This window comes from Pseudorasbora parva, chromosome 14, assembly GCF_024679245.1.
Source record: "Pseudorasbora parva isolate DD20220531a chromosome 14, ASM2467924v1, whole genome shotgun sequence".
Lineage (NCBI taxonomy): Eukaryota > Metazoa > Chordata > Actinopteri > Cypriniformes > Gobionidae > Pseudorasbora > Pseudorasbora parva.
This window is the reverse complement of record NC_090185.1, coordinates 35799428-35815583: the sequence shown is the minus strand read 5'-3', so window position 1 is coordinate 35815583 and position 16156 is coordinate 35799428. Positions and strand designations below refer to the sequence as shown.

General features: G+C 38.4%; 1 protein-coding gene across 2 annotated transcripts in view; it reads right to left on the bottom strand.

Moving 5' to 3' along the window:
• The window catches only part of hps3 (HPS3 biogenesis of lysosomal organelles complex 2 subunit 1), a 61172-nt gene that overhangs the window by 24189 nt on the left and 20827 nt on the right, over positions 1-16156 (bottom strand). For both annotated transcript variants that reach the window (XM_067416312.1, XM_067416313.1), the window contains 4 exons: positions 13224-13332; positions 11328-11518; positions 11078-11255; positions 9220-9453 (listed from right to left, as the gene is read on the bottom strand). In XM_067416312.1, the coding sequence (XP_067272413.1) occupies positions 9220-9453; positions 11078-11255; positions 11328-11518; positions 13224-13332 (712 nt within the window). The remainder of the gene's footprint in view (positions 1-9219; positions 9454-11077; positions 11256-11327; positions 11519-13223; positions 13333-16156) is intronic.

Sequence of the window (16156 nt, the reverse complement as noted above, 5' to 3'; positions counted from 1 at the left end):
TGATGCTAATAATTATGTCAGGAAAAAAGTCCAAAGTGTGGGATCATTTTGAAAAGTCGAAGGATGACCCTAAAAAGGCTGTTTGCAAACTCTACAGGCAAACATTAGCCTATCACGCGTCAACATCGAATATGTCTTATCATTTAAAACATGTAAGTAGTAACGTTTCCTTTTTGTAGTGTTTCTGTTTGCTATCTATTAGGCTATATAAAAAAAAGAGTATTTTTATAACGGGTAGGCTATACAAATAAATAAATACATATTTTTATTTATTCGTTTTTATAAAATGCAGAAGTTGTTTTTTATTCTGTAAGAAAAATTAGTCAGATGTTTGCAACTTGTTGTTTCAGTTCAAGACTCACCCGTCGTCTTAATGGCAGTTTGCGGCTTTGCTCTGATATTTTTGATCTGTATTAGTGTTCTTTAAATTATTTGTTCTGCATTTTGTCTTAAATATTTGTTCTAAACAATTTAATCAAAGACTTAGGCTGTTGATTTGTTTGCCGCCTTCTTTTTTATATTCTAAGTTTTGGCGTTGTGCGATGTGCCATGTGCATTTATTAAATTGTTCGTTTTTGTTAATTTTCCTTTTGAACAATATAAAAAGTATATTAATTTTCCACTGTATTTTTATACCAAACAGCATTTTAGCTACAGTACTTGTTTTGTACTACGCCTAAGTTATAATACGTTTATTTAATTTATTTTAAAGGGGGGGTGAAATGCTGTTTCATGCATACTGATCTTTTTACACTGTTAAAGACATGGAATCCCATACTAAACATGGACAAAGTTTCAAAAGTTAAGGTGGACGTTTGATGGGAGTATTTCTTTGTCAAAAATACTACTTCCGGTTAGTCATAAGTTTCGGCAAGTTTTTTGCGATCATGCGTCCCCTTTGACGTTAATGGGGGCGGAATTTCCTTGTATGGGCCTTACGGACAATTCTACCGGAAGAGCGTGAGAGAGAGAGAGAGAGAGGGAGAGAGCGAAAGTAACAGGCTACGCCCATCAAAGCGCTGGCTCGTAGGCTGCGCTGCACAGGTGGTGTGCACAATTAACAATGACATCAAAAAGTGCGTTTTTGGTTGCCAGACCAAGACAGTCCTGCACAGATTCCCCCAAAACCCGGCGGTAAGGCAACAGTGGATGGAATTTGCTTTTCCGGATCAGCAACTGAGTTGCGCGAATGTTTATATCTGTTCGCTGCATTTCGGTGCCGACTGTTTCATAAACAAGCCGGATTTTCCAATCGCCTAATGCTGAATGATGGAGCAGTCCCAACGATAAAGGTCCCAACGTTAAAACCGCGGGCGGTGAGTTAGACTGCTTCAAATGTCTGTGTTTTTGCCTATGCTCATCAAGTAGCCCAAACATGATCACGTATAGTTACTATATATATTACTATATATAGAAATTGATCAATGGAGCATGCGATGTGTAGTGCGTGTACATTTGTTTAGCTGGCCACTATATGTGTAACTTTATGTTTGTGTATTGTAAAAGCACTCCAAACAACAATACACAAAGAGGGGGGAAATATGTTGAACTAAATAAGCGCGCTTCTTCATTCAAATGTGCTACTATTCCGTGTCTTTCTATGTAAACACTAACTTAGCCTGCCGTGCAAAACCAGTCCGCTTAATAACGTTACAATTGTCTACACAAACCACGCGTAAACACACACACACACACGTGCACAACTGCACTTCTCACATGTACACCTTCAAAGACAAAAATACGACGATATAATTCAAGTATAAATATGTAAATAACACAAGCCGCTAAGCATATTATATAGTTAGTGTATAACTTGTACCACATAGAGACGTCCTGCTCTAGTCGTTTTTGCTGCTGCTCCTGTTCAACTGCAGCCTCTGGGTCTGATTCCGGATCATAGATGTATGGCTGTATCTGATTAAAAGCCATATTTTTATTTTGAATAAAGTTTTTCCCGCTGTTAGGGATGACAGCTTTACGACGCACTCGACTCAACACAATAGCAGCAGCGCGCACACGTCATTATTTAGCTCCGCTCACACGATACGCCCCCACCCGCTCTGCTTTTTTCGGAAAGACTCGGAACAGCGCATCTTTCTTATATAACTATTAAAAAAATAAAGACTTTTCGGAGATATGCAGGATGCAATGCTACTCTATAGGTACTCAAGATTGACATGACACTGACTGAAACTGACTAAAACCCCCTTTAAATAAAACATTTTTGTTTATTTTATTCAAAACTGTTTTTTTTTTTTTTTTTTTTTTTTTTTTGAACATGTAACTGTTACAGTTTGCATTTTTTATAATAAAGTATTAAAATGCACGGGCAGTCTGATTGCTGTTTTTATGTTATTTTTAGCCTATAACGTTCCGGCCACTGATTTTTGTGCCTGTAAGCGCTGTATATTTTAACCGCTTTACTATTCTGTTTTAAGCACTTCATTTTTATTTTGAACGCGCTAATATCATGCTTTAGCAATTTTTGTCATAAGGAAGTGTTAAACTTCAACGTGGACTATACCTTTCCTTGCATATACGCAAGTTTTTATAATAATATCATAAATTAATGATTATTCGACTAATCGCTAATATGCAGGAGTGTTAGTGGACTAGGAATATCTTTAGTCTGGGGCAGCCCTAGTTTTCAGACGAATTACATACAAATCTGGGAAAAAAAGCTAACAATGTTACAGTGTCAGAACAATATTTACATCAAAAAAGTCTAGTTTTCTGTTTATTTTACACTAGTTTCAATTAAACATTAAAAGTTAAGCCACATTCCTACATGAGTAAGGGATAATCCACAGCTAGCCATGCATTAAGTAAGACCTAGAGGTAACCACCCTCCGCTTCACGTCGGGCGGTTCTTCGCCTCTATGTCGTGCATTAAAATCCTTTAATGCATGGCTAGCCGTGGATTAACTGTTATTGTTTGAATTATTCTATATTTTGACTGTTTTATTCATTTTTTTGTTCGTTTTTCCCTTTTCCATTGTTGCAATTTGAGATTCTTTGGAATGAAAAGTGCGTTATAAGTAAAATCTATTATTATTATTATTATTATACCTTGGTTATTAACAAGTTTTTAAAAAAAGTTGAAGATGTAACTGATGTTTACGGTGTAGTTTTTTAACAGACGGGTTAAAATTCTGGTTATTTTCTTAAGTTACAGCTCGTTAGTTCTAGCACTCCGCATTAAATAAAGTAGAGCCATCAGATTGTTTTTATTAGCCTAGAAATCTTGACGCACCCTAGCGGCAGCAAATCTAATCTGCCCGCGAGTGTCGTCTAGCAACTCTCAATACCCTTCTGAGCTGTAATCGCCAAACTCTTGCCGGGCCAATCACATCGTGTATAGAGTCGGTGAGCGGGGCCATAATGACGACGGCCGAGTTGCGTTTGTGTGCTTCTAGTAAACACAGAAACTGGTGAACGGCGGTCTTTCGACTCTGGAAGACTTGGAGTTAAGCTTTTCTCTGATAAAAGAACAAAGAACGGCACTGAAGTCATTCTTAAAAAGGGAAGATGTGTTCAGAGTTTTGCTGACTGGATACGGCGAATGTATAATCTATCAACAAGCTCTGTTTCACCGTCATTGCTCTAGTTGGTTGTAGCGCGATCCTATCGTGTGCAGAGGGAGTTTGAAAGGGGTACTTCAGCGCTGGGAAGATGAATCTGTATTTAAACTGAGTCATCAATGTAGTAGAAATGTGAAATTATTTTTGAATTTGGTGCTTTCTAGACTGAGAAAAGACAGAAAATTTATTTTTGTCTCATGGGGATGAAAGACTACAAATCCCAGAATGCTTCGCTGCCCTGTGAGGCCATTCCCAACGCCACCAACTTGATTACTGTGACTGAGTTGAAGACACTACAATTAAAAACTGAACGTGTCTGTTCAATATAATGAGTGAATCACCGCGCAAGTATCACAGCACTGAGCACTAACTGCAGGAGTGAGATAAATGAGCTGAGCTCTCGTGATGAGAGCTGAGGTAATCGCGACTACACTCGCGGCATACATTCACAACGCGAGTTCAGGCTGGCACGTTTCAATTCATGCCTTTGCAAGCTTAACTTTCAAAGAAATTAATTTGAGAAGTTAAAAGACTTACATTGCTCACCATAGCTCCGTTTAAATGAGTGCCTGTAACTGCGAGCTGAGCTCAGAGTGTAATCTCCCATCCCCAATGCACTGGTTAAAAACGTACGGAAATGGCTCCCTCTGCTGGCTGTAGTCTTTAGCCTTTGGCCAAACATTCCGACATATCGTCAATTTGCATCATAGGAGGAATTTTTCAAGAAATAAAAAGTATAAATCTCTTGTCTCAGGGGGATATGAGGGGGGAAAGCACATTTATTTGAATATACTCCAGGGTTTCTACTGATACAAAGCCATATGCTAATCGCTGAAGTAACCCTTTAAGCATAGCGAACATAAGCAAAATATTGGATTCCTCTGTGCTGTGCCGTGCTAACCGAGGCACAGTTCATGTAAAGTTGCAATTGCAGTTTTCGAACAGAGATGGCGACATAGAGGAAAAACTACGGACTGCACCTTTAACGATTCTTTAATGGATTTTTTAAAATTATTTATGAGTGTGAAATAAACCCGGCGTCTTTAACCACCATTTTTTTAATTATGCAATTTAATGCATTTCAATAAATGTAATGTTTCTACTATAAAGAAACATTACATTTATTGAAATGCATTAAATTACATAAAACAATTACATACATGTTAAAAATTTCGTTTTTGGTGATTGTTATCATGAAATTAGACATGAAAAAGTTATTTCAGATTTAGGCTTGGAGATAAAATTATGTTTCGCTTGCTTGTTGAGGTTCTAAACGTCAGTATGTCATGTGGGTGACTGTTAATGCGTTAGCCTATTCATATTTTATGTTTTTCCTAGAATGGACGACTGTGGCAAGCAGCGAGGTGAGGAACCGTGAGAGCAGGCCACACTGGTCTCGTCTGACGAAGGAGTGACGGGAGCATAAAATGAGGAGTGACGACAGAGCGGCCTGGACCAGGCCTGGATTTTATGTTATGGTTTTGTTCATGTTTTATTATGTGTGTACGGGCAGTCGTCCGTGAGGGGCCGCCCCGCGTTACTTTCGTTTTGTTTACTATTTGATTAGTCTTTGTTGAATGTTAGCCGGTTCCCGCCTCCTTCCTTCCCATATTTACGAACTTCATTACAGTGATGTATTACAAAACATTCAGTTGCACATGCCAATCAAATACAGACGTGACATAAATAACATGTTTGAAAAAATATTACTGAATTTAATGTGTTTTATTGACAACAAATTTAGGCTATTTATTTAGTATTTTGTGTCACAATTACGTCAGTATAGGTGCTGGAGTAATCTGTCAGTCACTACTGGAGGTGTCATGAAGAACAGCGACATGTTCTGCGACTCTGTTTTATTCAGGTGTGTGTGTCAGTGTGTGTGTCGTTATAATGTCAGTGACACGTCACTATACACTGGTATAATGCCAATGAAGGCCGGATGTGCCAATACGCATAGTGATGTGCCATTGGCTGTGTCACATGTCATGTCACAATGTTAAAGGGGTTATAAATTAAGAAATCAACTTTCCCTTGAGCTTTTGATTTATAAAAGGTCATGGTAATATAAGATTATCCTGTAAGTTTCAGAGCTGAACATTTTTAGTCAAAAGCCCCGTTTCCACCACAGGAACTTTACCCAGGAACCAGGAACTTTGGGTGGTACTCGGTGTGTTTAGACCGCAGGAACCAGGGTCTAAATGAAGTTCCGGGTAAATATTTCCCCCTCCAAACGGCCCTGCTCGCGAGGTAGTACTTTTTCAAAGTTCAGGAACTTTCGAGGGCGGGACTTGGGCGCTGAACATGCTGATTGGTTGAGCTGACGCAGCATTTTATTTCAACTCGGCATTTTTAAAAGTCATTTGCGAGGTTCGGTCTAAGTTCAGTAAGTTCAGTCTTACACGCCGCGCTCATGTTGACAAGAGAGGAAAGTAAATTTTTCTGAGGGGTTAACTTTTTATTTCGTAAGTTATGAAGATAATGTTGGAGTAATGACATAGCGTATATTGCCCCAGGCAGTTTTTACTTTAACTGCGCCTGACAGAAGATTTTTTTTTTTCTCAGATGATTATTTAAACAAATAAATAGCTTATAATATAATACTGTATTAGTCCTGGTGGCCGTTTAGAGTTGCTATGGCTTCAGTTAACACATAGCTGCTGGAGAAAACAGCGTTGACATTTCTGATGTGGCAGGCTTATGTGACAAAATGATTGCGATTGAAAGTCATCACATGTAAACACCAGATCGGTTTAGATAACGTCTCATGTAAACAGTCCACTAAATCTTTAAATCGGTACACACAAAAATGATTACTGTCCGTTAGGGCTGTCATTTTTGAAAAAAATCTAATTCGAACGGAATTAAAATATCAAGCAATGCATTCGAATATATTCAATGATCTACAACGCCATCATCTCCAGCAGCTGGAATGTGTTTACGGATGCCATAGCAACTCTCAACGGCCACCAGGACTTTACGGTTTTATAAAAGCTATTCATTTGTTTTAAAGTGTAATAATCATCTCAGAAAAAATAAATTCTAATGTCAGGCGCAGTTGAAGTAGTTAACGATTGTTTGCTTACATAGGCTTAGGGACTGTCATTATGCCAACATTATCTTCATAACTTCTTATGAAATAAAAAGTTTATCCCTCAGAAAAATGTATTTTCCTCTCTTGTCATGCTTGGTGCATGAGCGCGACGTGTCGTGTGCTCTTCAGTGGTGTAGGCGCACGCTGTGTACATCACATAAGGACGCACACTCAAAAGTATATTTCACGTCATCTTCGAATGCATATCGAAAAGTGACAGCCCTTGTCCGTCACTGGCTTGGAGGAACAGTCGCGTGCAGTCCTACATCACCGGACTAATTTGCCTAATCTTCTCGGAACTTTATCGCAGTCGAAATGCAGACAGCTGCAGGTCGGGGGGGGAGAAAAGTTCCTGTAAAAAAGTTCCTGGTACAAATTGTTCCGGGTAATTTTGGTGGAAACGGGGCTAAAGAAAAGCTTTTATAGGCACCGGGCCCAGAAAACGATCGTGTGCTTCATCCTTATGTTATTTCGCAACGAAAAACGTGGGGAAGACCGTATAAACAAGCGCTTGGTATATTGGTCCTTCTATATTGGATCCGACAGTAATGGTGACACAGACTTATGTGAGTAAAACTTATTTTTTATATGTAGTAGTAGAAGTCTAAGGGCTATGTGTTGCCACTACCTAACTATACCATTAACTATAAGACACACTACAAGACGGGCTACCAAAACGTACGCCCGTTGACAGAAATTCTTTCTTGATCTGGTTGCGCATGTGTGTGTGTGTGTGTGCGTGCACACGTGGTTTGCACTTATATCGACCGATCATGCGGGCCATGTAATACACAAATTAATATTTCAATCAATTGTGGGTGGATGAGAAATAAATCATTGTGTTTGCTTGATAAAGACGTTTACGAGCCCTGTGGTCGAGAGAATCTTTGCAGTTGCCGCTTTCAAAATAATCTCTCCCTCATGTGACCTTAACTGATAGGGGCATTGATATGACAGGAGCTGAAGCTCATTAAATATGCAAACATTCTCCAATCCTAGCCGTGGGCATTTACTTCCGAGTCTCCAGGGCGGCACGCCCATCAAAACCCAGCGTTCAGAAGACAGCTTTAAAACCAGTGTAGAAAATAGCCTATTACTTATTAGTTATGATGTCATTAGTCATTAGTTGACCTCAGACAACAGTATAAAAAAAGAAAACAAGCTAGTTCATGACACCTTTATTACCATAGCAGGGCTCAACATTAACGCTTGTCCGCTTGTCCGGGACAAGTGCATTTTTTGAAGGGACAAGTGAACAATAATTTTACTTGCCCAAAGGACAAGAGCCTGATTAAAACCAAAAATAACAAGCCAATCACCAAAATGCAAGAATGATTGTGCATATTTAGTGTAAGTGGCGATCGATAGTGGTGGATAATATATGATGAACTGGTCGGATAACAAGGTCGTGCTGTTGATGCTCGTGCAGCCTCTCGAGGAGAAATTACAACACTAGAGCGTTTAAGCCATTTCCTGAATACCATAATGACTGAAAATGACACTGATTTCATATGAAAGTTTCATAAACAATTAATTAACATTCACTTACATTAACATTCACTTAAAGTCACTTACATTTTAGATGCAATATTGAGTGCTTTTGTTCTATTTCAGCAGCGAAAATCGTTCACACACAGCAGAACCGTAGCGTGTCTCACAGCAACAAGTGTGTTACTGAACAATTCAGTGTTTGAATGAATCGTTTGAAAGAACGACTCAATGGCTGACTCATTACGACGGCCACCTGCTGCCACCAACTGGAGGTTTAGTTTCATGTTTAAACATACTTTCCAACATTTCTTATGTGTCTATTCAAAACTACATATCTCAAAACATAAGCAGTTGTAATTTTTCAGTGTAAATTATTTAATTTTATTATTAACAGCCCTTATAGTGCCTTAATTTAATTTAATGCATTGGTCAAATTTAACAATATAAAATGAAACCTGAAGCATAGCCTATATTTAATAAGATTAGGGGGGAAATGCCCTTTATAAAAGGTAAAAATATCACAAATTTGAAATGATTCAATAAAAAAAAATACAAAAAAATACAAATATGCAGATTTAAATATTTCAAAGCTGACTGAACACTGGTGAGAATATTGCTTCAGAATAAATAATAGTTACAACACACACACACACAAAAAAAAAAAAAAAAAATTATACTTTTTTCCGGACAAGCACATTTTTTACTCGGACAAGTGAATGAACGATTTACTTGTCCGAAGGACAAGCACATGAACATGCTTAATGTCAAGCTCTGCATAGATATGTAACATTATACATTTACATATCTGTGGTTGATACTGGCATTGTCACTCGTTTTGCAAGCCGTTTGCAAGTTAACTGTGTTATTATGGTAATCAATGTTTATAGTGGCGGAGTCATTTCGAGCTGTAATCAAACTGACCTGTGCATTAAACGGTTTTACTGCACACCTTCCAGCCAATCAGAAACAAGTATTTAAACAGACTAAGGTATAATTAATAAATAGTACATCATGAAATGTATGTAAAACGGTACAGAATTCCACATGAAATACCTCAGCGTGGCGGTCCATCTGTTGCCTGTAAGTGTGCAGGTCCCCCTTCCGCAGTGCCAGGGAGGCTATACACAGGGACAGGGTGATGGACGGGGCGCCGGAGGCCTCCAGCTGTTTTAGGTGCGTAATGGTGGCGTCAGGATCGGCTTTCAGCATTGACGGACTGCTCACAACATGAGGAAGCTGAGCAGGTTCAGCCACACTGACAATCTTCAGGACTTTATCAGCCATGTCCTGCACCACACACACCGTGCAAGAATGACTGTTATAACACCGTTATAATTTAATAACAAGTATACTTAGTTTTAAATGAGGCTTGAAAAGCTGTTACAAAGATTTGGTGTGATTTCATTATTCTCAACCAATTCATAAAAATAATGTTATGAAGCCAATAGGTCTCCCTGTGCTTTTTAGATCACATGTCACATAAATCACATGTTAGCTATAAGTCAAATATCTTATGTGATGATTTGCAGGTCATAATGGAGCGGGAAGTTTAATGTGACCATAAATTGCCTAAATTAAAAAAATATTCCAGGAGCAGTATAGGCATTTTGTGGCATTATTCTGATACACATAAAAATAAATCTGGCTCATTCCTTCTTTTCTTTTATATCAGCCCATGTTTTTTTTTTTTTTTATACGTATAGATATTCAGGAAACTGACATCCCTAAATATGATGTTTCTTTTGTAAGAGACTCCCTTACTAAAATGTAACAGCAGCTAATGTTACTGTTATTTATTAATGCTACTGTTACTTATTACTGTAAAAAAAAGTGTTTGCAATAGAAAAATAGAAAAATCATTGATTTCATATCAAGTTCAAATTGTAACAACCAAAAAATATATTTTTTTTTAAATTCATATAAATGTGCACAGAGCCCCATGCTTCTCACTGTTTGAAAGCTCTTGTAATAGACAATTTTTAGGCAATTTTGAGAGTATCTATATCCATTTGCTTAACCTACCTACCTGCCAAGGGAATTCTGGTAAATATGTAAAATAACCGGTCATTTAATTTCAAAAATGTTGTGTATATCTCATTTGCAATAAGCAAATTGCATTTTAGCATTTATTTGATGACTACTAGTCAGAAGTCAAATCACCTCCATAACGGTTTTACACAGATTGCTTCAAAGCAGCTTTACAGTGATAATAGAAAATAAATAAAAAATAAAATAAATTTTGCTCAAAAAAAAAAAAAAAACACTGAAGTAAGTTTTTGATTGATTAATTTCTGTTGTAGAAACTGATTAGGTAACACTGGTATGGGGAACACATTGACTATTAATTACAATTTTGCCTCAATAAACTTCTAATTTACCGCTTAATAATAGTTAGTAAGGTAGTTTTTGTAGCATTTAAGTTTAGGTATTGGTTAGGATTAAGGGATGTAGAATAAGGTCTTGAAGAATAAGGCATTAATATGTGCTTTATAAGTACTAATAAACAGGCAATATTCTGATAATATGCATGCTAATAAGCAACTAGTTAATAGTTAATAACTGAACCTTAAAATAAAGTGTTACCACTGATGAGTTATTTAATTTGGTGCCACTTAAACAACACCATCCTCAGCTAAAACAGAAAACCCCCAATGCGTTCCAGACCAAATCCGCACGGCAACAGCACTTGGTGGCCCGAGAAACGCAAACCATTGAAATCGTTTTAAAACTATACCATCATCATCACCCCTAAAAAGGGGAATCTGTGAAAACGGCGACGGCATGTCCACAAGCATTATGTATTCAGCCTATAAGCAAGCACGTTTGAATACATACAGCATGTGTGCATTTGTAATTTTATCTGTACAAAAAAAAATGTCCCATGTGAGAGAAACCGGTGTTTCCGTCATACCTTGCTAAGCTCATCCATGGATTCCTCATAGATCGAATGCTTCAGAAAGAAGAGAAATCCTTTGCCGTAGCCATCTGAGTAGCTGCTCATGGACATATTCCTCTTAATGACATCAGTCACAGAGAGGCCTGACATCTTATAGTATGGAAGAGCCAAATGAGAGTCCTTCTTATCAAACCTGCAAATGAAACATGAAATCAGAGAATGATACTGACAGCTACTGATCCCACGCTCATGAGCCGCAGCTGACCTGCTGAAGCAGTCTCCTAAGTGGGCACAGCTCTCCTGAAAGGCCTGCTGCAGCTGCTCTCTCTCCGCAGGCTCACTGACCCGCCGCAGGAGGAGCAGTGCCGTCCGCAGGAGCAGGTGAGCTTCACTCAGCAGGTGAATGCAGCTCTGAGACGACGGGCTCGACTGCTCGTATCGCTTGCTGTATTCCACCTGATGGAAACAATGAGGAATGTAAAACATGCATGTAAGAAACATGGGCCCTATGAAATATTGAAATATACTTTATTTTCCCCCAAATTACACACTGCAAAACATGCTCTTCTTTCTTAGTATTTTTGTGTTGTTTCTAGTCTAAATATCAAAAAACTCTTCAATTAAGATGCTTTTACTAGATGAGTAAAATTACATAAGATATTTATTCTTGTGTATATTTAATATATATACATTGTTTTTTAAATGAAGTGATTTTTTGCTTAAAACAGGCAAAATGATCCTCCAGTGGGGTGAGAAAAATAATCTTGTTTCTGTTTGAAATATTGTTTCTTGTCTCCATTCCAAACAGAAATAAGATTATTTTTTTCACCCCATTGGCAGATCATTTTGCCGGTTTTAAGCAAAAAAAAAAAAAAATCACTTTATTTTTTTATTTTTCCTTAGAAAACAAGAAAAAAAATATCTTATGCACTTTTACTTGTCTAGTAAATGCATCTTTATTTAAGAATATGTAGATATTTGGACTGGAAACAAGAAAAAAATTGTAAATAAGAAGAGCATTTATTCCAGTGCATTTCTTAGATCTGGATTCTCTTTTTATTTAAATTACATTTTAGTAATAAAAAAGCATATCTAATTAATTGAAATTGAAAATGTATGCAATTTGACATTATTACAATTTAATTTTTTATATAAAAATCCATTATTTTCTTTCCCGAATTCACAATTTCTTTTCTGGATTCCGTTTTAATGGGTTGATTATAATAGGGGCCCTATTTTTTTCAATAATACTGTGCCGTTTTTTATTGTTATTTTTATGTGTTTATGATTTAATAAGAATGTATTAACAGGAAAAGAGTGGTAATCAAATAAACATTTGAAGGTTCCTTTTATTCATTACAGTGATGCACATTTACTGTTCAAATATTTTAAAAAAATGTATTATGATTATTATCACTAACTGTACAATAACCATGTATTTTTAAACCAAACATTTATTTTGAAGGGTTTTTCATGACAACTCTGTGTACTCTCATAGAGAAGATAGTGACTCTCAGAACAGCTCTGGAGAGGAAGTTCAGATGCTGAAAACACCACGAGCGCCATCTGTACGTATACTAAACTGCACCTCCTATTTACACAAAGAACATGTTTATTTCATATTTAACTTATCTTTTGCATTTTAATATTTACAGACCATAACACAATTTGGAAGTACACGTGTACAGCCTCTTTTTTTGATCTATACATGAAAATTCACCAAATTATGTGACATTCCACTATATACTGTGCAGTTAATTTTAATGGCTAAATTCCACGATTCCACCTGTGTTTTCTGCTTCATGGAAATTATAGGGCCCTAAAAACATAATGTTAAAAAATGTTTTACTTTCAATATAGGCAAATTAACCATAATAAAGGGTTTTCTGCATGTGTAATTTCTGCGTCATTAATGGCAGCAAACAAGATTGTAAAAAAATAATTGTACATTCTTATAATTGTGGCATAATCGATTTCAGAGTTTCCCATTCATAAATATTGTTAGATGCTTTACATGTCAAACAGTCTCTTCCCATCAAATTGTGCATTTCTTGGCCAGAATAAAATACAAATGTCTCAAAAGACTAGCTCTACAATGGTTTTTGATAACTGAATTAATATTTTTGTGTGTGTGTTGATATAACAGCTGAAGCTACGGTACTATTTCTCTGTAGAGCTGCAGTGTGGACACACAACTGATGACATAGAGGTTCCAGCCATGTCCACTGTCAGTCGGCTCTGTGGGTTTGGAGATGGAGGTCTTCCTGGATCTGAGGAACATAGAAAAACATGATAACAGTCATAGATTGTAACTGCACAATTGTGTTTACTGCGTGCGTTTTCTTGAGTTAAGGTGCTGCCACATTTACCATTGTTTGTGTGGCAAAATGCAGTTAATTCAATAGGAATCAACAACCATCTGGAAATTTGGAAAAAATGTCCCTATGCTTATTTTGCAGGTAGTCACGCAAATGTGCCGCACTGACCAACAGAAAGCCGCTTGGTTTAAAAATGTCTTTCTGTGTGAGCTGTGCTTTATACATCACTATTGAGAATAAACTATTTTTGCCCACAAAAGTTGAATGAATTTCAATGAAATTTCACTAATGTGACCGCACCTTTAGTCCACATTCACTGCTTCACGTGTCAGTATTTTCGGTCACTTCATTATACAAACAATACCAATAAAACACATTTAAAGAAATCATGACATGTATTTTATTTTATTTTTTACATGTTCCTCAAAGTGCATTTATAATGTCAATAAAGTGTTTTGCCCCTATTTTTAACCCTCATTCTTAACCTCTGTCTGAAATTATCTGTTTTTAAGGGCCGGCTCCTTTAAGGCTTGTCAGTAAATGGCCACTGTTATGATTGGCTAACGTCATTGCACAGGAAACGGTATTAACTCCCACTTGCTATTGCATGTGAGTGTTTTGAAAACATCCACATAAAACCGTCATTTATAGACAGAGCATTATGAAATCCAATACAGCTCAATGCTTCATCTTTCAACAAAAGTTTCTTTGAAAACTGTCCATTACACTGTGCCACATTTACATAACAATATGTTATGTAACATATTGTTACATAACCAACAATACCAACAATATGGCTTTCCTGTAGCTCAACCAGTAGAGCGTGGCGCTAGCAACGCCAAGGTCATGGGTTTGATTCCCAGGGAAAGCAAGAACTGACAAAAATGTGAAATGTGTACCTTGAATGCAATGTAAGTCGCTTTGGATAAAAGCGTCTGCCAAATGCATAAATGTAAATGTAAATGTATAACAATATGCTCCGAACAAACATACAGTATAATCCTCTGATGCGATTCGGGACACCAATTAAATATAAACCAACCACTTGTTTCTGATGGATGGATCATCCTTCTGAAATCTGTACAGAAGATGCAAATTAGCTGTTTAAACTGGACGTGTCAAAACAAAAGTTCTTTCACTCTTCCATTTGTCCATTTGTGGAGTATATCAGAAATTGAACGCACATCTGTAATGGGCTCTATTTGCTTTTGATGCGACGCTCACATCCGGTGTAGACAAATGTCAGCCGTTAAGCATCTGAACAACATATGATTTATAACTATTCATCAATTTCTTGCTCTGGAAGAAGTCATATGCAAATTAATTTGCCAGTGAGATGTCACAGATCCCGCAAAACAAGCTGTTTTTGAAGCTTGATTAGCTAAATTATTTGATTATTACGAGGAGGATGTTTAAAGCTCTGAACACTTGTAGTGTTTTGATAGTATTAAGACCTCTTATATGTCAAAAGATCAATGCAATCAATTTGATTTCTCATGTCATGACCCCTTTAAATGGAGGAACAACAATTTACTTGTTCAAATTTTTGACTTTAAGGGGTTGTGGGATTAGTACAGCTGTGGTTGGTTAAATTCAGTTATAGCATTAAGGTGTTCTCATTCAGTCGGTCACTCTCGACGCCACGTCGGAGTACCGACGAATAGGAATCTCGCTAGCGAGAGCCAATCTACTTCGGGTGTAACTAAACGAGCCAATGCACATTGGCATGCAATGATTGCACCAGCTGCCCATGCCACGCAGAGCGGGTATAAATGAGGCACAGGTGCTTGCATCAAATTAGCCTTTTGCTTCGGAGCCGAGTGGTGAATGGATCGTCCTGAAATCACTCTCTACAAGCGTGTGTTAACATTATAACGAGTCAAGCTCTTCGGGTGAATCTCTCCTCGTTTGGTGTTGGAGTGACGGCATTGCAGCGGGGTCAAATTTCTCTCTTTCACTTTCGATTGTTTTATTAAGCAAAAACAAAAGGCTGTTCCCTTTCGAAAGGGAACTCGAGCTGCGTCAGCTGACGCTATGGGGAACGCCTCCAGCGTGACCGGTGTCTGAAACGTTTATCCAATCACATCAGTCCTACTGACCGGCGACAGCCTCTGACGTCATAGACGTGCGACCAGGAAGTATAAAAGGGCGCCTTGCAAACACAACCGCAGCCAATTCGTCTTCAGGGACTGTTTGTCTGATTCGAGAAAAAAAGCATCATGTCTAAGCGCACGCACAAGTCAAAGCACGGCTTCAGAAAGTGTGCAGACCCGTGTCCCAGGTTCCTCACACCTGAGGACACACACACACTCTGCGTGTTCTGCCTGGGTGAGGAGCACGCACGGGAGGTTCTGGAGGAAAGTGCCTCCTGTGCGAACTGTGAGCGTCTGTCACTGAAGACGCTCCGCTCTCGTCTGGCCCTCTTCTCGAGGGAAGAGGGTCCAGCGGCTGGGAGTGGTCCCGCTTCGGCCGAGGCCGAGCGGCGACTTATGTCCTGGGGCTCCCAGCTGGATCTGGCCCGCCGTCTAGAGACGGAGGTTGTGCTCGGCGAAGGGCCAGATCACGAGGGGCGGCCGCCGGAGGAGGAGTTGGGTGATAACTCCTCCTTATCGTCGGCCGAGGAGCTCCCGCATCAGCAAGGGATGGAAGTGGAGGGTGGTGAAGCGGCCGAGGCCGAACCCTCCCAGCCATCCTGCCCCGTGTACGGGGAGCTGTTGGAGGTTGTGGAGCGGGCCGCCGGGCGGCTACAGTTGCCGTGGCGGCGCGCTAGGGGAGA